This window comes from Trachurus trachurus (assembly GCF_905171665.1).
Source record: "Trachurus trachurus genome assembly, chromosome: 6".
NCBI lineage: Eukaryota > Metazoa > Chordata > Actinopteri > Carangiformes > Carangidae > Trachurus > Trachurus trachurus.
The window spans coordinates 29,821,769-29,848,908 of NC_139897.1; the positions used below are offsets into that span (position 1 = coordinate 29,821,769).

Sequence of the window (27,140 nt, forward strand, 5' to 3'; positions counted from 1 at the left end):
TCCGTTGTCTGCCTGGTAGATGTTAAGGGCATTTTGGAGGCAGTATGGATTCAGGCAGACGGGCTCAAACCCAGGGTGAAGAGTCATGCACCTTGGCTCAGCAGGGAGCTCTCCACATCGATTCTGAACCTGTGGAATATGTTGCAACATGTATATAGTTTTGTAGTACTCAGATAGTTTGTGAAATTATAATTGTAATGATACTTGTGGAGCATGCAGATTGTTTTTCTTTACATACAGCATTAATCTCTTTGCAGCAGATGTTCTCACGCTCTGTTGGCATAGCCCTGCACTCTCCACAGGTACACCTGTATAGGGCAGTGTAATTCACATACAGTATTCTGTACAGTATCTCACAAAAGTTAGTACACCCCTCAGATTTTTGTAATAAATTGACACTGGGCACAATTTGGACATTATCACTTAGGGGTGTGATGGCTGTATGTTGCGTAATTTTGCACTGTTATACAAGCTGTACAATGACTAATTTACATTGTATCAAAGTGTCACATCTTCAGTGTTGTCCCATGAAAAGATATAATAGAATATTTTTTTTAAATGTCAGGCATGTACTCACTGTAGATACTATAGTTGTTGTTATTGTTTGTAATGCTGCTATCTAACAAAATGTTTGCTTTACTGGACTATGATGAATAAAATATGTCACAATTTCTTTTATCAATTATTTTTAAGGGTGTCTCACACTAGTTTGCTTTGTTACTATACATTTATCCTATAACAATGACATAATGTTATTTATTAGCCTTGCAACATTTAGCTAGGCTATGCTAGATAACACATAGCCTGCTAACATTGAAAAATAGGAGATGGATTTTACCATTCTGTTGATGATTGAGATGACCGGGACTCCTGCACAGGCTGGCGTCCACTATCCTCCTCCTCTGAACCAGATTCTGGTTCAGATGGCTCATACATGTAGGGCTGTACCAGTCCAATTGTGCAGGTGGAGGTAGCCATGTTCCTTACTGTATGTTTGTTTTTGTTTTTTTTTATGTATTGATAGTTCAGCAGTTACGTGCTGGGTGTGGTCTCTGAACATATATATATATATATATACATATACATATGTATGTAAATATATATATATATATATATATATATATATATATATATATATATATATATATATATATATATATATATATATATATATCTTTATTTCGGGCTCTGGGTCCTTAGAAAAAACAACACAAGAAGACATAAATAAAATAAAATGTATTGCAGACTGATCGGTTCATTGTAAAACATTTATTTATTGATATAAATGTGGTGTTTTTTTTATACAGATCACAGAGGCAGCGCTGCTCTTAGGTGAAACATGAAGCTTAAATTTTAATTAAAACAAACTAATGAGACTGTCACTGTTTGATTTTATCAATGCGACCAACCAGCGGCAAAACTCTAAAAACCAAAACAGTCACAGTCCAGGTGAACCTCTGAAGCGTCGGACCCACAGCTCACCGCCACAGCAACGGGAGCCTGGAAGGCTACACCGCGACAACGATGAGGGCCGTGGCCGTCCGCATGGGACGAACGGGGCTAGTGTTAGCAGCCGAGCCGCCGGGAGCACGGGACGAACCATTAGGGCAAGCTGAGATTCGCGTGCTGACGGCGGCGGCCCCAGCATTTACTTTCCCTCACTGCTCGGTGTGTATGCGAAACATTCAGATAAGAGCTGGACTCAGACTCAGGCCCAGGCGTATAGCTCAACCCCATAGCTGACAGATACGATGTGACAGTTAGCATTAGCGAAGTTGTGCCGGCATTTGATTGACAGTTGAAACTTGATGAAGCTCAGCAAGTGGGCGGGGCTTCGGTGCCTGCAGCAGACATCCTGAGCTGAGATAACTGCCTCATTTTCTCATGATTTTAGAACCTAATTTCACATACTAAACGAATTTTTCTAGCATTGAAATTTGACAGGATGGTTAATATGACATATGTCTGGGATGTGATTAACCCAGAATACGAATCTATTGTCACTTTCCAGGGACTTTGTAAAACTAGATCTAATTCAAAGTCTCCCGGAGTCTCGAGTTGATGCGCTCGGTGTGTTCAGGTGCAGTGGGAAAGCTCCCGTTTGTGTCATAAACACAGGAATATCAACTCTTGACTTGCTTCAAGTGTACATTTTTTTCCACAGACAGCGTCAGGTGGCTACTCAAACATGCGCTGACAATTTTTTTTTACTTGAAGCAAGTCAAGAGTTGATATTCCTGTGTTTATGACAAAAATGGTAGCTTTCCCACTGCACCTGAACACACCGAGCGGCAACTTGGGTCTTGCGCGAGACTCCGGGAGACTTTGAATTAGATCTAGTTTTACAAACATGTCGGCTTGCTTGAAGTAAATAAACTTCTCGGTGCATGTTTGAGTCGCCATCTGACGCTGTCTGTGGAAAACAATTGCGGCTTTGAGGGATGTAAACAGTCTAAACAACGGAACTTACATCCGCTCCCATTCATCGCTGCCGTGGCGATGTGGGGACAGACACAACTACCACAAAACAGGAGCAACTAAACTGAAAATCTTCAGATTCCTTCTTTTAGACCTAAAATGTTAGGAAAATACACCCCCAAGTTGAATTCACCTGGAATTGTCCTTTAAAAGGGAAAAACTGGAGAAACCTCAGAGTGAGCAACAGAGGAGGGATCCCTCACCCAGGACAGGCAGTAGATGTAGTTTACATACAAGTTTATACTGTATACAAACAGTTTATAACATGGAATATGGGAAAGGTTAACAAGAGCTGATGAAAGAGGCAGCTGGCGGCGGCGGCGGCGAGTAGCTACCTGAGCGGCCCGTTGACACGCCGACGCCGGGCTGACGTCGGGCTGGACGACGGCGTCGCCACAGAATAAAACTCTGAGCTGCTCAGACGAACAGGAAGCCGTCTGCTGGTCCAACAGCGCCGAGAGGACGCCTGGACCGAGGACAAGGAGGATTCACCTTCTGACACCACACTCACCAATACACCGTCAATACATGATTAGAGCTGCAACAATGAATCAACTAATCAAACAATAATTGATTATTAAATTAATCATCAACTTTTTTAATAATTGAATAATCGGATGGGTAGTTTTTTTAAAGGGATAGTTCAACATTTTGGCAAATTGGCCCATTGCCATAATCCCTATAGTCATAGCAGTAGGTTCGTTACCTTTAATTGTCGGTGCAAGCTATTTTTAGAACGGCGGAGCAGAGCCGTGAGCTTCTCAGAGCTACGCTACGGAGGCTCAAGGGATTTCTTGGTTTCCCTCATCAAACTCATCAAATACACAATCCAACAACTCCACAACGCTCTGGTGGACAAGTTGTGACCTGCACATTCACCACGCTATGAGATAATAACAGAACGTTACCAGACAGAGTTGTTTTAGAGGTAAATGCAGAGACTGCTTGATGAAAAACTGTCCCTGAAGGCAACGTGCATCCGCGGTTTTGCATTTGCCTCGAAAACAACTCCGCACTGACAATTAAAGGTAACAAACCTACTGCTAATAAGGGATTATGGCAATGGGCCAATTTGCCAAAATGTTGAACTGTCCCTTTAAGAGAAAAAAAAGTCCAAATTCTTTGATTTCAGCTTCTTAAATGTGAATATTTCTGGTTTATTTGTTCCTTTATGACAATAACAAACAATAAACTCTCTTTGGTTTGTGAAGAAAACAAGACATTTGAGGACGTCGTCTTGTGGTTTGGGAAACACTGATTTGGCATTTTTTAACATTTTATTGACCAAACAACTAATCGATTAATCGTTTAAATAATCAACAGATTAATCGATGACGAAAATAATCATTAGTTGCAGCCCTATACACGATCAATCCATTACCAATATGTTAGCAATGGAGGGGAACTTCATCATATTTTAAGTTTTAATCATCCTGCTGTGAAAACGTGGCGTCGTCGTGGTGACGTCGTCGTGGTGATGAAGAAGAGACGAAGCCTCCTCACCTTTCTGCGACGCCTGCGACGCCTCGTCTCTGTCCGTCGTCAGGAACAGCTGCACGTTGTTGTCCAGCAAACAGTCGGTGAAATCCTCCTCAGCTGAGAAACAGAAGCTGCCGACGTCCAGACCTGCAGCAGAGCGACGGTGACCATGACGATGACGATGATGATGTCACAACAGGAAGTGAACACTGACCCGTCACTGATCGGATAAACTCTTAAAAAGTTAAATTACCGTAGCGTCTGGTGCTGCTGATGATGCGGGAGCTCTGCTGCTGCTGCTGCGCATCAGTGGTCACCATGACGACGTCAAACAGCAGCGTCTCCGTGGGATTCGCCTCCAGCAGACGCTGATTCACTCTCTGCAGAGCCTGATGGGAAACAAAGTCCAGCCCTTCATGTGTCGTCTTCAACACAACAGCTCACACATTGTTCCCTCTGTTGTCGGGGACTATTTTCTGTGGCGGATTAATTCACATTTGGTGAAATTTAGGTGAGATTCGGTGAGATCAACTTCAGAAACTGAGGAATTTTGGTTATTTATCTATTTATTGACTCGTTATTTATTCGACTGTGATTGTTACAATGTGGTGGTGCTTATAACCTCCTGTTGTCCTACTGGGTCAAGGAAGGAAGGACGAAGGGAAAGATGGGAGGAAAGAAGGAAGGGGAAAATGAAAGAAAGATAGATGGAGGAAGGGAACAGATTGGGTCAATTGGGTCAAAAAGGAAGGAAGAAGTAAGGACGAAGGTAAGGAAGGAAGGAAGGAAGGAAGGAAGGAAGGAGGGAAGGAAAAGGGAAGGGAAAAAGGAAGGAATGAAAAAAAGATGGAGGGAGAGAACAGATTAGCTCAAAGAAGGGAGGAGATGGATGGATGAAGGGAAAGAAGGGAGGAAGGAAGGATGGAAAAATGAAAGAAAGATAGATGGAGGAAGGGAACAGATTGGGTCAATTGGGTCAAAAAGGAAGGAAGAAATGAGGACGAAGGGAAAGAAGGAAGGGAAGGAAGGAAGGAAGGAAGGAAGGAAGGAAGGAAGGAAGGAAGGAAGGAAGGAAGGAAGGAAGGAAGGAAGGAAGGAAAAGGGAAGGAAGGAAAAAAAGATGGAGGGAGGGAACAGATTAGGTCAATTGGGTCAAAAAGGAAGGAAGAAATGAGGACGAAGGGAAAGAAGGAAGGAAGGAAGGAAGGAAGGAAGGAAGGAAGGAAGGAAGGAAGGAAGGAAGGAAGGAAGGAAGGAAGGAAAAGGGAAGGGAAAAGGGAAGGAAGGAAAAAAAGATGGAGGGAGGGAACAGATTAGGTCAAAGAAGGGAGGAGATGGATGAATGAAGGGAAAGAAGGGAGGAAGGAAGGACGGAAAAATGAAAGAAAAATAGATGGAGGAAGGGAACAGATTGGGTCAATTGGGTCAAAAAGGAAGGAAGAAATGAGGACGAAGGGAAAGAAGGAAGGAAGGAAGGAAGGAGGGAAGGAAAAGGGAAGGGAAAAAGGAAGGAAGGAAAAAAAGATGGAGGGAGGGAACAGATTAGGTCAAAGAAGGGAGGAGATGGATGGATGAAGGGAAAGAAGGGAGGAAGGGAGGACGGAAAAAAGGAAAGGAAAAAGGATTGTGGAAAGAAGGAAGGAAAGAAAGATGGAGGGAGGGAACAGATTGGTTCAATTTGAAAGCAGAAAGACAACAGGAGGGTTAAAATACATCATGTATAATAAATACTGTGGTATTTCAATAATAAAACTGTAACATTCCCAGAATAACTTTAATATTTTCAGATAATGTAGTTGTACTTTGAGAATAAAGTCGTAGCATTTTATGCTGAAAAAATACATTTTAAAAGGAGGAAGTTAAAATATCTGAGGAATAAAGTTGTATTTCTGGAGTCGTAACATTTCCTGAACAAAGTCACAAGAATAAATTCATAATTAAAGGATAAACAAAAGAAATGAAGGAATAAAATCACAGAATTTCAGAAATAATGTGGCTGTAATTCAAGGACAAAGTCGTAGTGTTTCAGGAATAATGTAGTTGTACTTTCTATTTTAAAGAGTTTTTTTTATTATTAAAATATATTTTTTAGGGGAAAAAATTGTAATATTTATAGTTGTAACATTTCTAGAATAAAATTAGCGGATACAAATATTCTGGAGATAAAATTGATTATCTATTCTTGTCAACAAAGTTCATATCTTGATACCACAGCTCACAAACCAATAATAATATTCATCATTATGGACAAACTGAGGCGTCACCAGTACACGGTCTGTATGACGCTGCAGTTTCTCCGTCTCTAGTGAAAACTCTCTCTTATCTGTATAGAAAGAGAAGTGGAGGCTACTTGGTTATTACATGAGCTGCTCAGTGTTTTCCAGGTCTGGTCTGTTTTTATGCGCTTGTCGTCTGTAATGAGAAACCTCAGACGACTCAGTGAAGGTTTAAATCGTTCACCTCCTGCTCCTCGGAGAAGCAGCTGACGCCTCACGTTCACATCGACGTGTCACTGAGTTTATATCATAGTTCAACCTGAAGGAGGAGGTGAAGAAGGTAGAGAGAGAGAGATAGATAGATAGATAGATAGATAGATAGATAGATAGATAGATAGATAGATAGATAGATAGATAGATAGATAGATAGATAGATAGATAGATAGATAGGATGATAGATAGATAGATAGACGGATAGATAGGATGATAGATAGGATGATAGATAGATGATAGATAGATAGATAGATAGATAGATAGATAGATAGATAGATAGATAGATAGATAGATAGATAGATAGATAGATAGATAGATAGATAGATAGACGGATAGATAGGATGATAGATAGATGATAGATAGATAGATAGATAGATAGATAGATAGATAGATAGATAGATAGATAGATAGATAGATAGATAGATAGATAGATAGATAGATAGGATGATAGATAGGATGATAGATAGATAGATAGATAGATAGATAGATAGATAGAACGATAGATAGACAGAACGATAGATAGATAGATAGATAGATAGATAGATAGATAGATAGATAGATAGATAGAACGATAGATAGATAGATAGAACGATAGATAGATAGATAGAACGATACTGTAGATAGATAAGATAGATAGACAGATAGACAGAACAATAGATAGATAGATAGATAGATAGATAGATAGATAGATAGATAGATAGATAGATAGACAGACAGATAGAACGACAGATAGATAGATAGATAGATAGAACGATAGAACGGTAGATAGAACGATAGATAGAACGATAGATAGAACGATAGATAGAACGATAGATAGATAGATAGAACGATAGATAGATAGATAGAACGATAGATAGATAGATAGATAGATAGATAGATAGATAGATAGATAGATAGATAGATAGATAGATAGATAGATAGATAGATAGATAGATAGATAGATAGATAGATAGATAGATAGATCAGACAGGAAGTAGGAAGAGGAGTGAAGAAACATCTGGGAACGTCTCTTCAAATCTTATTTCTTCTCGATCATCTGGATTTAGTTCTGTCTGAGAAGCTGCTTGACTCAGAGTGTGAGTTTAGAGTTGGAGAGTTGTATTTATTTTATGTTTTTCCATGAATGTAAAGTGTTTAATCATCATATTGCTGAAAAAAGAGACAGTTTTCATTGTGCAACGAGTTCAGTTTCACTACAGCTGAGTGAAAATCTGACAGTTCATAGATGCTGTTGTATTAAATAGTTGAACAGCAGTGAGATGGATGATGAAATAAACACATTAACTCCTCCACACACCTGCAGCAGCGGGAAGGCCACGCCCTCTTCGTACGCCTCTTCACCATCGGCTCCACCTTCCAACACCGACCGAGACGTCACGGCAACGACCACCGCACGATCGGCATCTTTCTGCAGAAGAAACACAGGACATGAGTTATATACGTATAGTGATAGGAAATGTAAATCATATTATTGGATATTGATTATTGAGTCGTTCCATAATGTGACAGTGAAGGTGAAATGAGCATCAGTACAGTTTCATCTTGTCTTGACCTACAAAAACACATCAAATATGTTGATATGTTGTTTTTATTATTGTGTGTCGATAAAAACAAGTTTCTTATGTGCTGATAATATTTTGTTTTATATTATCAGATAAATGTGGTGAAGTCAGACTTTTAGGTTTAATTGTAGTAGAGTATAAAGTACCAGAAATTAGAAATACAGAACTAGCATGGACATGAATTTTTTATTTATTTCATTCATTGAAGAAATAAAATAAAGAGTTTAACCAGAGACTTTCTATTTGGTTTGACACAAAAAAAATAACGCAACTTCTGAATAAAAGGGGGCAGAAAAGCAAACTGACCTTTTAGACATCAATATAAAACATTTTAACTTGTGTTTTCTAAATCATAAAGATCTTAAAATATAATTCTGCTTCGTTTTCTCTCAGTCTTTGCAGAAACTGACCTGAATTTCAGCCTCTTATTCATCGATCCGGATCTCCACTAGAAAACGTGCAAGTTCACATTTACGTCACTAATCTGCGACAGAAGTGTCACAGGTAAATAAATGATTATGGTTGTTTAGAAATAATTAGGTCCCGCTCCTCAAATCGGCGTACATTATATAATCTATGCATTTATATTTTAATATTTTAATCACTTTCTAATCTCTCCCGGTCTGATGGAACTTGTGCAAGATGAATCAGTTTGGATTTTAGTGCAACGTGTGGCTGCATGGATTTTATTTCTGTGCCGAATTGAACATAAGTCACTCACGTCTCAAACTATGAGCTTTAATTGATGTTTGCTTCAAAAAAGAAACATTATTATACTTAAAATCATTTAAACGGAGTCTGGTGCAAACTCTGATAAACAGCCTCACTCCTCTGGTTTCTGTCGGAGTTCTTCTGCAGATGTGTGAAATTCAGATCTCTAGTTGTGTTTGTGGGTGTGTGAGACAGCCAAGGGGGCAGTTGTCGGTCTGAGAAGTGAAGCTCACTTCCGCGTTCAAAAAGCTGCAATCCCCTGGGCTGTCGCTGGGGGCTGGCTCCAGAAGGGAGCAACTCCAATTGAGCCCCATGTTAAAATAGCCGATTTTACAGCTTAAAAAAACATATTTACAGCCTGGTACATTTCATTTTTTTGGTCTCAACCGATAGTTTCTACCCCCGCACACACTCTGAGGGGGGTGAATTTTTTTTAAACTCTACCGTTTTACTATTATTAGGTTTAAAGTTCTGGCCAATCAGGGCGCAGAACCGTTGAGTGACAGGTCTGTAGACCGCAGCTACGAGGCCAGTGGGCGGGCTCTCGGCCGGCCAACGGTCGCACCGCTCCAAATATGGCAAGTAGAATCCAACATGGCGCGGCTCAAACCCCCGTAGTAGCGGCACAAAACAGACTCACCAAAACCAATGGGTGACGTCACGGACGCTACGTCCATTCTTTTTACAGTCTATGGAGACAGCCCATAATAACCTGCCTCAGCCCCAGGTGAGTCTCTCTTAACTTACCTGCTTCACGTCCGTGTTCTGCACCGTGGAAACCATGTCAGCTGCGGCGCCTTCACGGCCTCGACAGGTTAAAGTTTCTTTATCTTTACCTGTTCACGGACACAACGACCCCGTCACCACAGCAACAACAACAACAGCAGCAGCAGCAGCAACTGTCTGTCAAAGTTCCCCCAGAAACACTCAACTCTTTAGTTCACTTCCGCTTTTCTGACGTGTGTGACGTAGCCTACCGCTTTAATGCTGCGTTCAAGACAACTCGGAACTGGGAACTCTTTCCCGACCTCCTACTTGAAAACGTTTAAATTGAACGCCACCACGTCACCTCATGTCGGAGCTTCATCCATCCAGTCGGGGGAAAAAATCTAGCCCGTTTTCTCTGAGAATCAGTTGTCTTCTTGACAAAAATAAACAGTTGGAGATATTTTGGACATTAGAGAATCATCACAACAAGAAAAAAAGTGTTTGTTTGTGTGGCGGGGAGAGCTAGGCGCTCTGCGATCGGATTGTAATGTCTTTCCAGGATGTTCCACAGTTAGGCTAGATCTGAGGTGAGTGACTACATGCAAAAACACAAAGTTTATACTGTTTATAGCCTATTGTACACACTGAATATGAGTTCAGTGGTGTCCTTTAAGGATTCCAGTCATGTGCCATAGAGATTTGATTGTTTTTTGAGTGTTTGTTGTGGTTGAAAGAATTGCCCCCATTGGTTAGCATTGTTGCTAACGTTATCCCTAGCGCCAGGTAGCCATGGTGTAACTCCGGTTTGTCTGAATCGATTGTAGTCGCGTTTTTTGCTCCCCCCAACACTGCGTGACCATCAGGAAAACGATTTACGGGTCAAAAATGGCTGGCATTCTCCTTTAAGTCAGTTTTGTCAGATACATTTGGATGATAGATAGCCCAGGTACAGTGTTGGCAGTTAATTAATTTCAGTCAGTTTTCATTTCACCGCATCTATGACTCGTCCAACGGTGCTAACAGACCAGAGGGAGCTGATACCACGATTCAGTAAGTTTTTTTTTTTCTGAATATGTCTAAATCTTATTTAATTTGTTGTAGCCTATTATTATTACACATAAGAGCACTGATTACCCCCCCTTGTGCCCACCTGTGTGTTTTGATCGAAGAACACGAGACGACTGTCAACGTCCAAGTTAATATGAAGTTAAAGCAGATATCAGCTTCACGGCCGTTTCGGCTAATGCTGCTTTTGAAACCGTACGGTTACAGCTTCAAGTCACAACTACGACTTGGTAGCGTTCCAGGTAACCCGTAGCTCGTGTTTTTACCATCCTGTTGTCTGTGAAAGTTCCCTATAACGGCCACTCGTAACTTCCGACCCGTGAACTCGTACCAGATCGAACTGGTATGACTTCACAGGAAGGAAAAACACAAAGTACGAGTTTCTTTGAACGCACCATGAGTTAGCAGCCCCCGCCCTTGTCAGGCATCAATTGGTCCTCGTGCTACGTCACCACATTCACGCGCATCCCTTGGCTGCACACACAGCCCTTCGTGCCGTTCTCTCTCCTCATTGGATAACACTTGTATCCCACAAGGAAAATTTTCTCCTCGGGTTACAGCAGAGCAGAGTGATGGAGAGACTCGTGTTTAGGCTGAAATACTTCATGTAAGTGATTGCTGACGGAAAATAGGACTATTTAGGACTTATATTAACAAAAACATTCCACTGATATCTGCTTTAATGTGAATAACCGATTCACTTTGCTAACACGGTTAGCTCGGTGTTAGCCATGCTATCCGTAGCTTGTCTCAGACATTTACTGGGATAAATACGGTTTAACATCTAATGACCACAGTTTCATGTTAGCAGAACTGGGTGATGATGTGTTAAAGGGATAGTTCAACATTTTGGCAAATTTTATTGCCATATTCCATATAGTCATAGCAGTAGGTTCATCACCTTTAATTATCGGTGCATGTTGTTTTGAGATCAGCGGGGCAGAGACGTGAGCTGCTCAGTGAACACAATGGAGGTGGACTTGTTGTGACCTGCACATTCACCACGCTCTGAAATAATCATGTATAATTATGTAACATTACGACACATGAAGCAAATACTTGGAACTACTTGTGCTTTTGAAATCACTCCGCCCAGCAGCCAAAACAAGTCTGTCTCGTACCTGCTGTCACCTGCTACAGTCAGACGTGCCAAATAAGAAACATGGTCTTCAACATGAGTTCATGTTTATTTTGTATTTTATTGTGTCAGATTGAAACCATACAACCATGAAGTGTAGTAGAAAAGGAATGTGCACGGCCAATCAAATCCCAAACAATCCATTAACCAATCGGTGGTCACTAATAAACAAAAAGTCACGAGTGTTAATTGGCTCCAGTTTCCAAGAAACAGCAGTTAGGTAATAATTATAGAAATATAAAAATAATCAGTCTCAAAGTCAAGATAAATTTAAATCTACAAACGTCATGAACTCAGTGGCATATTAGAAAAATCATTAACTGGTAGTATTAGTAGCTGATGGTTTTTGTGCTGCAGGAAATGCACATTACATATAAAACTGATTCAAATTATTTTATTTGATTCAGTAAAACCACAAAGACAAATAAATCACATGTAATTCATTATATTCAGTGTCTCTACAACATTATGTTTGTTTCCAGTTGTGTTTATTGTTGTGTCTGTTTACCTGTGACCAGCTCACAAACAGCCTGTAAAGTTGAACATGAACAGTGAATTTGTTTAAAATGTGTTTTTCTCCTCAGTGACGCTGGCGGCAGAGACTTTTAGCTTGGTGATATTAGGCCTCGTCCTTCATCAGCAGCTGAGTAAAAGTCACCGTGGTTTTTGTCCTGTAATAATCGACGCTTCCATCTTTAAAGGAAGAGGAAGAAGTTTACAAGAATCACTGAGAAGAGTTTAAAGAAATCAACTGATTTAATCCATGAATGTGAAAACGTGAGTGAGAGACAGAGACAGACATGTAGAGACTGAACTGTCTGTTCAACAGTGAGAAGGTTTCTGTGACAGGAGGAGACTCTGATTCACTCAACACAGAGACACTGAGGAACCAGAACTGTAGAGTCTAAACCCAGGATACAGAGGTTGAGTGAAGGTGGTGTTGAAGGTGTAGAGGTGGATCAGTGAGTCAGAGGAGACTCTGTAGAAGGACAGAGAGCCAGCAGGACAGTCCACATACACTGCTACTCTGTCAGAGACAGAGGACGAGGAGGAGGAGGAGGAGGAGGAGGAGGAGGAGGAGGAGGAGGAGGAGGAGGAGGAGGTGATGTCTGTCTGTTTGCCATTGTGCATGACGTAGTAACGACCATCAGAGCAGCTCAGACGCCAGGACTGATTGTTCCTTCCAAACACACAGTCTAAACTGTTTCCTTTCCTGCTGATTCCTCTGTAACTCACTGATATTTCAACCCCTCCTCTCCACTCGACCTCCCAGTAGCAGCGACCAGTCAGACCAGTTGAACACAGCAGCTGAGACCAGAAGTCAAATCTGTCTGGATGATCAGGATATGACTGATCCTCCTCCACACGTGTCGCCTTCCTGTTGTTGTCAGACAGTTTGATCTCTGTGTGCATTGTGTTTGTGTCGATTGTGAGTCGACAGGAATCTGATGGAGAGAACAAGACACAGCTGCAGTTATTGATCATGTGATCAGTTATTGACAGTTTGATGAAGACTCATGACGTCAGTGATGTGACAGTGTGAAGATGGTTGAATGTGCTGCTCAAAGTAAAAACACACTTACACTTCCTCAGAACGAATGTGACTCCAGCAGGCTGCACCCTGAAAGGAGGAGGGGGGTCAGAGCAGCACGTTCTCTGTCAGCATGCACACATGGACATTACATGGCTCTCACACACACACTGTTTTATCACTGTGTTCACATGGAGGCTGGTATGTATGGATGAACACTGAGCACAGAGAAGAAGGAGCTGGAGTCTTTATCTAGTGATGATACAGAGCAGGAGGAGACGAGGAGGAAACACTTCATCATGGGTTTTCTCCATGTGATGTCACTGCAGTGTGAGACACACACTTTCACTCTCTGACTCTCAAGCTGCAAAACACACGTCACAGCAAATAAGATGAAGACACAACAGGTGGAGCTCACCAGCCCAGATATCCCACAATGCACCAAGAAAGGCACAGGAGAAGACACGTTTGTTAGAGCTCAGTGAAACAGTGAGTTTAGTGAGAAACACTGAGTGTGAACACAACTTGTGTTTGTTTGAAGAAAACTCCCCAGGAAGCTGAAGAATGAGGCTGTGAGCAGGTTTCCACAGGAGCCACAGCAGCAGTGAGTGGATGAAGGAGCTCTAATAGAAACCATCTGATCACAGTGACAGGACGGATCAGGATCTCATGATCAATGACTCTGTTCTTCTCTGCTCTTCACACAGATCAGCTGCAACACACTGACTCACTGAGATCAGTCACATCATGTGGAACAAAGCAGCCGTCCTCAGGACCAGTCCTGAGCTCCATCAAACCTGTCCACACATTTTTACTGGACTTGAAGTCAGAGTCCAGAGGAAGCAGAGAAACTGTAGAGCAGAGAGAAGCAGGCTCAGCTCAGAGCACATGGACTCAGACAGGAAGTGAAGCTCCAGCTGCTGTAGACTTTCATTAAGGAGCCACTTTGTGGCTTCATCTGATCTGGAGTCAGACGTGTTTGAGCAGCACACACACAGTCTGAAAACAGCTGTTTGATCACACACACATTCAGCCACAAACACTGATTATTACACTGTTCACTACACTCACTCTCTTCTGATTGACAGCTCCAGGCCTCTGGACAGTGATGACATATGGATGTCACACTTGTGATTTACTGTCTCCTCAACACAACAACAGATCTCATCAGGACAAGATCAGGATCTCAGAGAGACTGAGCTGATTATTGATCATAGATAGATAGATAGATAGATAGATAGGTTTACTTTATTAATCCCGAAGGAAATTCAGGTGTGGTCAACTGCTCACAGAGAATCAGTCACACACATATACGATAAAAACAGGTTATAAATATCTAAAAAATAATAATAATAATAATAACAATAAATAAAAACTGGAGGTTAGACTGGCTTGAGGACAAAGACAAAACCACACACAACAGCAGAAACAGAAACAAGAAGGACAGAAGTGTTCCAGCACTTCTGCCTTTGGATTTCCCCCCACACCGCTTCTTCTGCTACTCCTACTACTACTCCCCCTCCCGCCTCTTCCTCCCACTCAAGGAGTTGTGCAGCCTGATGGCTCGGGGGACAAATGACTTTGCGTGTCTTGTGGTTGAACAGTTCAGTGATCGCAGTCTGTTGCTGATGGTGCTCCTCTGCTGGTTGAAGGCAGAGCTCAGTGGATGGTCGGCATTGTTCATGATTGCCCTGAGTCTGGTCAGTGTCCTCTGCTCCGTCACCTCCTCAACAGAGTCCAGCTTCAGGCCCACCACTGAGCCTGCCTTCTTGATGAGCTTGTTCAGCCTCTGGATGTTCCTCTTGCTGCCACTGCCGCCCCAGCAGGACACGGCATAGAACAACACACTAGCCACTACAGAGTTATAAAACATCTGTAGGAGCTTAGTGCAGATGTTAAAGGATGCCAGCCTCCGCAAGAAGTAGAGCCTGCTCTGGCCCTTCTTGTAGAGGTGATCAATGTTCTGAGTCCAGTCCAGTTTATTGTCCAGTATGAGTCCGAGGTATTTGTAGCAGGGCACTATCTCGACCTCCTCACCCTCGATGCAGACAGGGAGCGGGGCGGGGGGCTGGCGCCTGAAGTCCAGCACAATCTCCTTTGTTTTGGAGGTGTTCAGGAGCAGCTGGTTCTTCTGGCACCACCCCACAAATTCACTCACCAGTTCCCTGTATTCCCCCTCCTCATTCTCCCTGATGCAAGCTACAACTGCTGTATCGTCCGAGAACTTCTGCATGTGACAGAGCTCAGAGTTGTGTTGGAAATCAGCAGTGTACAAGGTGAAGAGGATGGGGGACAGCACGGTCCCCTGCGGAGCTCCAGTGCTGCTGGTGATGGTGCTGGAAATACTGCTGCCGATCCTAACAAATTGTGGTCTGTTGGTCAGGTAGTCAGTTATCCAGGAGATGAGGAGGGGGTCCACCTGCATGGTGGATAGTTTTTCCTGCAGTCGTGGGGGCTGAATGGTATTAAATGCGCTTGAGAAGTCGAAAAAAAGAATCCTCACAGCGCAGCCTCCCACCTCGAGATAGGAGTGGGTCCGATGGAGAAGGTACAGGACAGCATCCTCCACTCCTATCCTCTCCCTGTAGGCAAACTGGAGTGGGTCCTGGGTCTGCTGCACCTGTGACCTCAGACGATGTAGTACCAGCTTCTCCAACGACTTCATGACCTGTGAGGTGAGGGCGATGGGACGGAAGTCGTTGGGGTCCTTGGGGTGTCTTGTCTTGGGGACGGGGACGATGCAGGATGTTTTCCACACTGAGGGGACTTTCCCCAGGTGCAGGCTCAGGTTGAAGACGTGCTGGAGAGGGTCTCCGAGCTCCTCAGCACAGGCTCTCAGAAGCCTCGGGCTCACCAGGTCGGGGCCAGCTGCTTTCCTGGGGTTGAGTCTTTTCAACACCCCTCTCACCTGATGAGCAGTGATGAGGGGGGGGCCAGGTGGGGTGGGGTGAGGGGGTGGTGTGGTGAGAGTGGACCCTAGGGATGGGCGGGACAGTCCGGTGAGAGATGGTGGTTGGGGGGGCTGGGGACGTGGGCTGATGGAGGGAAGGGGGAGACCTGCTGGAGGGGGGGGGAGTGATCAGGTAGGGAGGGAGGGGCAGGGGGGTAGGGGGCTGCCAGCTGTTGATGGATCGATGCAGTTGTGGTTGGTGTGGGGGTGGGGGTGGCAGGGAAGGTGGGGGCGCCGGAGCTGAACCGATTAAAAAACGTGTTCAGCTCATTTGCTCTCTCCACACTTCCCTCAGCTGTTCCTGCAGCAGTTTTTTTGCACCCGGTGATGGTCTTCATACCATCCCACACCTCCCTGATGTTATTCTGCCTCAGCTTCCCCTCCAGTTTATTTTTATAGGCCTCCTTAGCCTCCCTTAAGCAGGTTTTCAGTTCTTTCTGCACTCTCCTTACCTCCTCTGGGTCTCCATCCCTGAACGCCCTCTTTTTCCTGTTGAGGACAGCCTTCACCTCACCAGTAATCCACGGCTTGTTGTTGGCGAAGCAGCGCACTTCCCTGGCAGGCACAGCAAGATCAGTGCAAAAGTTGATGTAGTCGGTCAAGCACTGTGTAGCCTCTTCGATGTCATCTCCGTGGGGGTCAAGCAGCACATTCCAGTCAGTGCAGCTGAAGCAGTCTCTGAGAGCCTCCTCAGCCTCCGGTGTCCACCTCCTGACGGTGCGCGTGGTGATTGGCTGCCTCCTCACCAGTGGTGTGTACCTGGGCTGCAGATGGACGAGGTTGTGGTCGGACTTCCCGAGGGGAGGGAGGGGCGTGGCCGAGTAGGCGTCCCTCACGTTGGCGTAGAGCAGGTCAATGGTCCTGTTCTTCCGGGTGGGACAGTCCACGTATTGATGCATGGCCGGCAGAGTGGAGTCCAGGGTGACGTGGTTGAAGTCCCCTGAGATGATGACCAGAGCCTCTGGGTGTTGCGTCTGTAACCTTGCGGTGGTGGAGTGTACTGCTTCAAGCGCCGCCTCCACGTTAGCCCTCGGAGGAATGTAAACACAGACCACGATGACCTGTGTGAACTCCCTCGGTATGTAGTATGGTCTTAGGCTAACGGCTAGCAGCTCGCAGTCACGACAGCATATGACAGATTTAACACTGCAATGACCAGGGTTACTCCATCTGTTGTTTACGTACAACACCAGCCCTCCTCCTTTACTCTTCCCGCAGGCGACGGTGTCTCGGTCCGCCCTCACCGTAGTGAAGCCGGGTAGCTCCGCGTTAGCATCAGGTGTGTGGGCAGTTAGCCAAGTCTCTGTTAGAATTATTAAGCAGCTCTCCCGGTAAGTCTGTTGGTTCTTGATCAGTGCCGTTAACTCGTCCATCTTGTTAGGCAAAGCGTTTACGTTCCCCATCAACACCGAGGGGATCGGTGGCTTGTATCGTTGCTGTTGTTGTTTTCTTGCTGTTGCTTTAGCCCTACGCTTCGCCCCGGCACGGCTACCCCGGTATCTCCTCCTTAACTCTCGGGGTATAACGTGGCGAAGGTCCGATTTAGTCCTCCTCAGAGCCAGAAGACTCCCTCTAGAGTAGACTGTTTTCTTCTGGTAGTCAGATCTACCAGCACAACGACCACAACATGCATTCTCATTCACACACAGAGCAGTGGACCGGCAGCCGTCTCGCACTGGCGCCATGACAGTCAGGTGATCTGTCTCTCATCAATATCTGTCCAGACAGAGAGGGTTGGAGACTCTGGAAAAACAGTTCTATCTGGCCACATTTTGAAAATACAAAGTCAAAAGTCCCAGCCCCTTTCCTCAGACTTCTCTCTGAAGCCACGCCTTCACCTTTACGCAGACCTGGGTGAAGACTCTGATCGCGCACGCGAGAGAGTGAGAGCATAGGCGGCCTTATGTTTCAACCGTTTCAATTGAAATGGGCCCCAGCCACCAGGGGGGCCCCCAGCTGCCAGCCACCAAGTAAAAGACAGTACAATAATTCATCACCTTATACACACAGGCCTACATCCACCACACACTCAAACAGCTCTGTCCACCGTGTGGTCACACACTCAACCCCTGATCCTCTCTACAACCACTGCATCATGCCACACCGCGACGGTACTAATCGATCCTAATTAACTCATTGAGTGCCACGCTCCTTTCCAAAGTTTTAGTCAAGTGTACCGGCAATTTAGACCATTTTTGACGATTTTTGTAGAGCCATAGTGTATTCTATATTATTGCCACCAACACATACTGGCCACAAACCGTTTGTTTCTACGTGCCTCCATTCCTGAGAAAAGTCAAGCTAAACATGGCTGGGTTTCACCAAAATCCCTGCTTTTTTTCTAGAAAAGGAGATAGAGCGTCTTTTATGAAAGGTGCTCTGTTTGTGTCTGTCGCTCTTCTGATACTTGCATTTCTGGATCAAAGGGCTCGTATAAGATAAATATATACAACAAATGTTGTTCTATTCACAAAACCACCGTGCCGTGGCACAGCCTCTCGCCGCGGAACGTGATGCTCTCTCGGCCACAGCAGGTTGGGCCGGTGGTCGCGGTCCGTCTGTGGTACGGGTCGATAATGCCGGTCTGCTTTGGTCCAGAGACCATCAGATTTTACCGCGGGAGGACCTTGGGGAGGACACGGTGTTGCTCCAGATGAAGACCGGGCGGGACTGTCGGCTGAGAGCTTCCTGTTTCTGCTCTGAGCTGCTGGAGCCTCGCGGGTGAGAGCGGAGCAGCTGCTGCATCCACATGCAGAACTCGCTTTGCAGAAGCTGAGTTATGATAAAAACTTCCAGATCATGAGCTGTCATGAGTTTTTGATCGTCATCTATTTCAGTTCTGCTCGTCATAGAGTCCCCAAATTTACACATCAGGTGTGTTGAAGTGTCTATTTTCATAATTAAAAAAAAAAGCAAAAAACGTAAAATCTCGTTTTTGGCACTCAACTCATGGGAACGAAAAATGAGAAATTACGTGGTTGGCACTCAACGAGTTAATAATACGGCAGGAAATATCAATAACAACGTAGGCTTACCTTTGAAAACGGCCCGCAAACTATCAATAGACCCTTGTTTTCCTTCTCCCAGTATTATTCCTTTTCTCTTTGCGTTTCTAATGTCCTTTTGTTTTTCCTGCTTTCCTCCTGACGTGCGCCCAGTTGCATAACCTGATGATTGATGTCTTTCAATCACTTCCCTCCTCTTTTCTTTTTTTTCTTGGGTTAAAATGCCTCCAAACAGGCGATCTATGAGTACGTCCTAACTTAACAGAGAAGTAAAACACAGAGAGAGCACAACTAAAATGTGATATTATTCGCAGCTTATTTACAGATTTTAATAATGGAGGAGACAGCTGTCTGTCTGCTGCTCCAGCACCGCAGCACCGACAGGATCAGCACCTGTAGACGTCTGTCTGTCCGCATGTCTCGTCCTTTGCTTGTCCGTGGTCGTGATGCTGAAATAACGCGGAGCACTTTGCTCTCATTACTTTTGTTGCCAATTTAAATTCTGAATATTGTTAAAGCCTGTAGTTTTTGATTGTGTTAAGATTCCTATTCATGTCTGAAAATTTTGCTTTTTGATGAAAACCAACTTCAGTCCTCAATTCTTTCTGCTAAGTCCTGGTTTCTTTCCCTGATAGAGATTTTAACACTGTGCGTACCTGGGATGCATGGATAGTGCGTTTACTGCGTCCTTTCAGGGTTTAAAGCATCAGCGACACATGGGCACATAGCTGGCAAATAATTTTATGTTTAAAAGGGTAGGGCCTCATATGAAATATTGAAACGGGCCCCCAGATGTCTAAGGCCGCCACTAGGTGTTGTACAGACTAGTCGACTAATCGACTAGTCGACTTTACTGCTCCACAATGACGTTTTGAGCTTGACGTCGACTAGTCGCTGATCATGTGACAATACGAGAGAAGAGCGGCTTGAAACAACAGCTGAGTGCGCTGAATGAAAAAAAATACGAGCGCCGTCAAGCTGGATAGAACGAGCGCGTACCAGACAGGAAGTCGGGCACAGAAAAGGCGAGAGAATCCGGTCAATTTTCAAAATAATATAAATGATGATTAAGTTTGTCCGTCTATAAATATTTGTCAGTTGCGTCTGCACACAAGACACACATCCATACATACAGCGCTAGAGACAGACCTGTGTGTGTGGAAAACCGAGCAGCTACAGATGGGTCGATGTTTGACCGGCGTGGAGAGAGCAGGAGAAGCTGCTGCCTGCGAGACGCCCGTGAGGACGCGCTTCCGCGGGCAGTGTGTCGGGCTGCCGGCAATTAAAAAAAAAAAAAACTCCGCTCATATCGACAGCTTTACGTCGCGCACAACAACAACAACCAACAACAGCAACAACCAACCAGGAAAAACAAAAACTGTGAGTGAAACTGTGACTGAGCAGGACTGTGATGGTGACGAGGCCTGTGTGTCGTTTTCCTCCCTAATTGTTTAATGGACAGTAACTACAGTATTATCTTTTGCACTTGTATAGGAGTGTGTTATAAAAAAACAAACTGATTTACAGCTTGTTGTTTATAAAGCTGCTGTTCTGTGGACTAATTTCTGTGCGTGAGCGTCTGTCAGATTGTTGCAAAGCTTTTCCCTCCTCCTGTGATTTATGATGGGAAAAATGTGAATGACATCATCAGCGACTCGTCAACGTCGACTCGACTTTCATAACATTAAAGTCGACTTTAAAAAATCTGAAGTCGTGCAAACCCTAGCCGCCACTGAGTGAGAGAGACGGCAGCTTGATTGGGCGTAGGCAGAACCAGACATGAAGGCATCTGATTGGTTTTTCCTTTTCGGAGCAAAAAGCATGGATTGGTCAGAGTTTTGTCAGTCCCGCAGCTGCCACAGAGGTCTGATTGTTTTTGTTCCTTTTTCTGAATAGATAATGTATTGACTACTCTCAGGATAGAAGGACCATTTCACCCAGTATAACAAAAAGTGTTTCTGAACATGATTACCAACCATAACTTTAAACCAGCAGCAGCTGAAATGTTTCCTCATCAACTCTTTAATAAAGTCTGATCAAAACATCTTGAGAGATTCAGAGCACAGCTGCCAACAGCTGGTTTCATCATTGAGATCTCTTCTACTGAATATGACACAGTGAGTCATGATGAGACACTGAAGTCATGAGGAGAAACTCCTGATCCCAGTAGTTCATCACTGTGACTGATGGAAGCTGCACAGCTCATGTTTGAAACACTCAGAGATTTTGGCTTCAGTATAAACTGGGTTGGGACCAAGGGGGCAGTTGTCGGTCTGAGAAGTGAAGCTCACTTCCGTGTTCAAAAAACTGCAATCCCCTCGGCTGTCGCTGGGGGCTGGCTCCAGAAGGGAGCAACTCCAATTGAGCCCCATGTTAAAATAGCCGATTTTACAGCTTAAAAAAACATATTTACAGCCTGGTACATTTTATTTTTTTGGTCTCAACCGATAGTTTCTACCCCCGCACACACTCTGAGGGGGGTGAATTTTTTTAAAACTCTATCGTTTTACTATTATTAGGTTTAAAGTTCTGGCCAATTAGGGCGCAGAACCGTTGAGTGACAGGTCCGGAGACCGCTGCTTCGAGGCCAGTGGGCGGGCCCTCGGCCGGCCAACCGCCGCACCTCTCCAAATATGGCAAGTAGAATCCAACATGGCGCAGCTCAAACCCCCGTAGTAGCGGCACAAAACAGACTCCCCCAAACCAATGGGTGACGTCATGGGTGCTACGTCCATACTTTTTACAGTCTATGGTTGGGACGAGTCAGACTGAGACAGAGGACGTCAGTGGAGTGGGCGGAGCTTCACTGTGGCCTACACCACCTCTGGATATGGTCTGAGTGATCAGATCTGATGTTATTAATGCATCAATCACCTGAGACAGATGTTAATACCAGGTGTGACCAGGTGTGAACAGGGCCATAGAAAATGTTCCAGCTCCTCCTCCTCTATCAGACAGTGTGTGTGGCTGCAGCAGCCTCTCCATACCTGAGAGAGTCCAGTCTCCAGTCTGGATCCTCCAGTCCAGCAGACAGCAGCTTCACTCCTGAGGCTCCTGGATGATTGCAGCTCAGGTCCAGCTCTCTCAGATGGGAGGGGTTGGAGCTCAGAGCTGAGGCCAGAGAAGCACAGCCTTCCTCTGTGACCAGACATCCTGACAGACTGAACACACACAACAACACACAGGAAACCACTGTCAACACCTGGAGGTGTGTTCAAGTGTCATCAGATAAACAGCTTGATGGATCCTCACCTGAGAGTCTCCAGTCTACAGTGTGAACTCTCCAGTCCACCAGACAGCAGCTTCACTCCTGAGTCCTGCAGGTTGTTGTTACCCAGGTCCAGGTGTCTCAGACTAGAGGACTGGGAGCTGAGGACTGAGGACAGAGCTTCACAGCTTCTCTCTGAGAGGTTACAGCCGCTCAGTCTGAAGAGATGATCATGAGGAATTAAAGAAGAAAGGAATTTATTTTCTGTCCTGTTTAATAGACAGAAGTGTTTTTGATGAATAAATCCAACTATCTCTACACTTACAGAGCTTTGTTAGAGGCTTTGACAACTGGCAGCAGCCTCAGAAGAGCCTCCTCTGAAGCAGCGTATTTCTTCAGATCAAACTCAACCCGATCTTCTCCTGATGACAGTAAGATGAAGACCAAAGCCGACCACTGAGCAGGAGACAGTTCATCTGTGGAGAGACGTCCTGATCTCAGGGACTGTTGGATCTCCTCCACTAGAGAACGATCGTTCAGTTCATTCAGACAGTGGAACAGGTTGATGCTTTTCTCTGCAGAGGGAGTCTCTTCAATCTTCTTCTTGATGTACTGGACTGTTTTCTGATTGGACCGTGAGTCACTTCCTGTCTGAGTCATCAGACCTCGTAGGAGAGTCTGATTGGTCTTCAGTGAAAGACCCAGGAGGAAGCGGAGGAACAAGTCCAGGTGTCCATTTGGACTCTGTAAGGCCTCGTCCACAGCACTCTGGTAGAAAGGTGTAGATGTGTCTCTAAACACTTGAAACCACCAAGATGTTGTTTGTTGTTGTTGTGACATCAGGTTGAGTCCAGAGTTGATGAAGGTCAGATGGACATGAAGAGCAGCCAGAAACTCCTGAACACTCAGATGGACGAAGCAGAACACCTTGTCCTGGTACAGGCCTATCTCCTCTTTAAAGATCTGTGTGAACACTCCTGAGTACACTGAGGCTGCTCTGATATCGATGCCACACTCTGTCAGGTCTGATTCATAGAAGATCAGGTTTCCTTTCTGCAGCTGCTCAAAAGCCAGTTTTCCCAGAGACTCGATCATCTTCCTGCTCTCTGGACTCCAGTGTGGATCTGTCTCAGCTCCTCCATCATACTTGACCTTCTTCAGTTTTAGATAAACCACCAGGAAGTGGATGTACATCTCAGTCAGGGTCTTGGGCAGCCCTCCCCTCCTTCTGGTCTTCAACAGTTCCTCCAGAACTGTAGCAGTGATCCAGCAGAAGACTGGGATGTGGCACATGATGTGGAGGCTTCGTGATGTCTTGATGTGGGAGATGATCTCTCCGGCCTGCTCCACATCTCTGAACCTCTTCCTGAAGTACTCCTCCTTCTGTGGGTCAGTGAACCCTCTGACCTCTGTCACCATGTCAACACACTCAGGAGGGATCTGATTGGCTGCTGCAGGTCGTGTGGTTATCCAGAGGCGAGCAGAGGGAAGCAGTTTCCCCCTGATGAGGTTGGTCAGCAGCACGTCCACTGAGGTGGACTCTGTCACATCAGTCAGGATCTCAGTGTTGTGGAAGTCCAGAGGAAGTCGACACTCGTCCAGACCATCAAAGATGAAGACGACCTGGAACTGATCAAACCTGCAGATTCCTGCTTCTTTGGTTTCAGAGAAGAAGTGATGAACAAGTTCCACCAAGCTGAACTTTTTCTCTTTCAGCACATTCAGCTCTCTGAAGGTGAAGGGAAATGTGAAGTGTATGTCCTGGTTGGTTTTGTCGTCAGCCCAGTCCAGAGTGAACTTCTGTGTTAAGACTGTTTTCCCGATGCCAGCCACTCCCTTTGTCATCACTGTTCTGATTGGTCGGTCTCTTCCAGGTGGGGCTTTAAAGATGTCTTCTTGTCTGATGGTTGTTTCTGGTCTGTCTGGTTTCCTTGAAGCTGTTTCAATCTGTCTGACCTCATGTTCATCATTGACCCCTCCAGCCCCTCCCTCAGTGATGTAGAGCTCTGTGTAGATCTGGTTCAGAAGGGTTTGGTTTCCTGCTTTAGAGATCCCCTCAAACACACACTGGAACTTCTTCTTCAGGGCAGATTTGAGTTTACGTCGACAAACTGGAGCAAAATGTTCTGAATGAAAACACAAGAAATCAGGCCGATAAGAAAATATAACATGATAATTCCTCTAATTAACGACTATATGTACATGTTTCCCTCCATGTGTTGATGTCAGTGAACGTCTCATGTGTCCTTCATGTTGAATCTTTACAGAAATCCTCTTACTGCTCTGCAGACGCTCAGCCAGCTCCTCCTGCTTCCTGCTCCTCAGGAGCTTCACTGTGATCTTCTCTAACGCCTCTCTGATGCTCCTCTGCTCTTCATCCTCACCGTCCACCACCTCCTCATCCTCCCTCTGACTCCCTGAGCATTCTGGGTAATCTGGACTCAGAAACTTGTGGATCTTCTTCAGCTCATTCTTCACAAAAGTGACCATGTTCTCCTCCAGCAGCTGGAACAGAAACTCAATGAGTGACAGCATCAAACTAAAACCTGACAGACTGACAATCCACTGGTGTCAAAGTGCAGCATGGAGATGATTGTGAACACAACAGATGTAACAGCAGCTGTTGGACATGTACACACCATAAACATGGAGTCCAGGTGTGTTTGATGCTGCTGGGCAGACTGACCACTGGGAACCTCTGAGCTCTCCTGGTCCACTCTGTGGAGGAATCAGTGTCAAGTGAACACCAGGACAGAGAGATAATACAAGATGGACTTTATATGTCCCCTGAGGACGTTCACAACAGACAGAGACACTTTGATTTCAGACCTGGTCCAACAACATGTCGTACAAACTGGTTCATTTCTACAATAACCTGAGTCTGACTTTCAGTTACAGCTTACATCTGATCAGCTGATCCACATCCTCTTTTAAAGTTAATATACCAGTCCTTTGACATGTTGCTCTTTAAAGACAGACAGCTGGGTTCAGGAGAGTCTGGTCTCTGCTGCTGGATCCTGAAACAACAACACAACTGATGTTAAATATTTTAGGTACATTGAACATGAATACAGAAAAGTTTTGCAGTTTCATGCAAACTGGCTGAATATTTGTCAGATTTCTACAGACCCAGGATGACGATAACAGAACGAATTTCGCAGCAGATAATGTGTTATTTAGAGTCTGCCATCTTGGTGCCCCGATCACTCCCACTATGTGGCTATAAGCAACTCTTGAATGGACCTAAATATCGTCCAAAGTAACACCAGTTAACATGGGTGAGTGAATGACCTTATTTTATGCCAGAAATAAGGTCCAGGCTGTAAAAAAATAGCACTTGTCCTTTAACAAGTGGATGTTCAGGTAGAGACAATGGGCCTCATTCACGAACCGTTCTTAAGAACAAATTTGTTCTTAAGTCCTACTTACGAAGTTTTTACGAAGATTATGGCATTCATGAATGTTTTCTTATCCAGAATTTGTTCTTAACTAAGAACAAAATCTACAAACAGTCAGGAGTATACTTACGCACTTTTAAGTGCTGAGACTTCTGCAAAAATAACCGATTATTGCGTTTTCTTTTGTTCTGCAGTTGTATGATATTATATGATTTGAATAAGAATTATTTTCTTATCTTTTATGATGTTTTTAATAATCATATATATTAATAATAATAATTGACAAATCATTGCAGTCTCTTAAAACATTATAGACACTTAATTCATATCATTTTTTTTTTTTCCTCTTTTTTTTTGGGGGGGGGGGGGGTAACAGCTTCTTTTTTTCCTAATTGCGGGCTGCAACAGTGCACTTACTGTAAGTGTTCACACTACACACAACTGTTTTTTTTTTCATATGTGATAATATAATATTTATGATGGCACAGTGTGGTCTCTCTGATAACAACCGAAGAGCTGCATCCACTGCTGGCTACTAAATATAGCCTAAATATAAATATAAAAATATAAACTAAATATAAGCCTTTTGTTTGTTCTTTGTTTCATTCCTGCCGCAGTAGCACCACTTCACTAAGTTCTTTTTACGTTTGGAGTCTGGTGCTCCCTCCCAGATTTTCATTTGCGCATTTCAACTTTCTTTCTCACTCCACCTTCTCTGCTCAGTGCCTGTGGGTTCTGTTTGCACACGGCCCTGCAGTCTTATGCCCTTTTACGGGCATTGATGGGGCGGTTACCTATGCTAATCCTATGTTAATTAGACTCACCTGGCACACGCCCTCAACTTACGAGGAGATGGCATTCATCAAGTAGGAACACAGCTGCGAACAATTCTGAGGCTTACGAACGCGTTGATGAATCTGACGTAGGGTTTTCTTAAGGAACTTCTTAAGAACAACTTAAGAAAGAATCTAAGAAGGTTCTTAAGAAGATATTGGTGAATGAGGCCCATTGTGTGTCTGAGTTATAACTCTGATTTTATGGAGAATCATTGAAATGAGAGAAGTTTTGAAATTTTGTTTTGTCTTACATCTCTGATCCACGTCCTCCTTTAAAGTTAATGAGTCTGTCACTCTCTGAAGACAGACAGCTGGGTTCAGGAGAGTCTGGTCTCTGCTGCTGGATCCTGAAACAACAACACAACTGATAAATGTGCATGTTGGAGAAAAACTGATGAAAAAATATCTTCAATCTTTTTATAAACACAACAACTGCCTTTTAGAGAGAAAAGTCTGACAGTTTTAATTCTGACCTTTGACCTCTGGTCTGGCCCTGATGTCCCCCACACAGAGTGGTTTTAGAGGGAGGGGCTCCCTCCTCTCTGTCCTCACACTGATCCATGCTGCTGAGGTCACATCCAC

At 44.3% G+C, this 27,140-nt stretch overlaps 3 protein-coding genes across 3 annotated transcripts in view; 1 reads left to right on the forward strand and 2 right to left on the reverse strand.

The window, feature by feature from the left end:
* The window catches only part of LOC310987599 (cytosolic 5'-nucleotidase 1A-like), a 48,034-nt gene extending 38,430 nt beyond the window's left edge, over positions 1-9,604 (reverse strand). Inside the window, exons 1-5 of the mRNA XM_083973928.1 lie at positions 9,467-9,604; positions 7,744-7,854; positions 4,211-4,346; positions 3,982-4,104; positions 2,814-2,944 (exon numbers count right to left, since the gene is read on the reverse strand). Coding sequence (XP_083830054.1) covers positions 2,814-2,944; positions 3,982-4,104; positions 4,211-4,346; positions 7,744-7,854; positions 9,467-9,502 — 537 coding nt within the window. The 5' untranslated portion in view covers positions 9,503-9,604. The remainder of the gene's footprint in view (positions 1-2,813; positions 2,945-3,981; positions 4,105-4,210; positions 4,347-7,743; positions 7,855-9,466) is intronic.
* LOC310987545 (uncharacterized protein) overlaps positions 1-27,140 on the forward strand; it is a gene marked incomplete at both ends in the record, with an annotated part of 181,470 nt that overhangs the window by 57,804 nt on the left and 96,526 nt on the right. The window lies entirely within an intron of this gene.
* LOC310987204 (uncharacterized protein) lies at positions 12,330-25,044 on the reverse strand (the record flags this gene model as incomplete). Its single annotated transcript, XM_083973397.1, has 11 exons — positions 12,330-12,674; positions 12,729-13,075; positions 13,214-13,251; positions 14,676-16,218; positions 16,452-17,716; positions 19,510-19,565; positions 22,112-22,277; positions 22,369-22,542; positions 22,650-24,450; positions 24,604-24,829; positions 24,964-25,044. Coding segments are annotated over 11 exons (5,874 nt in total), but the record flags the coding sequence as incomplete, so codon positions are not given.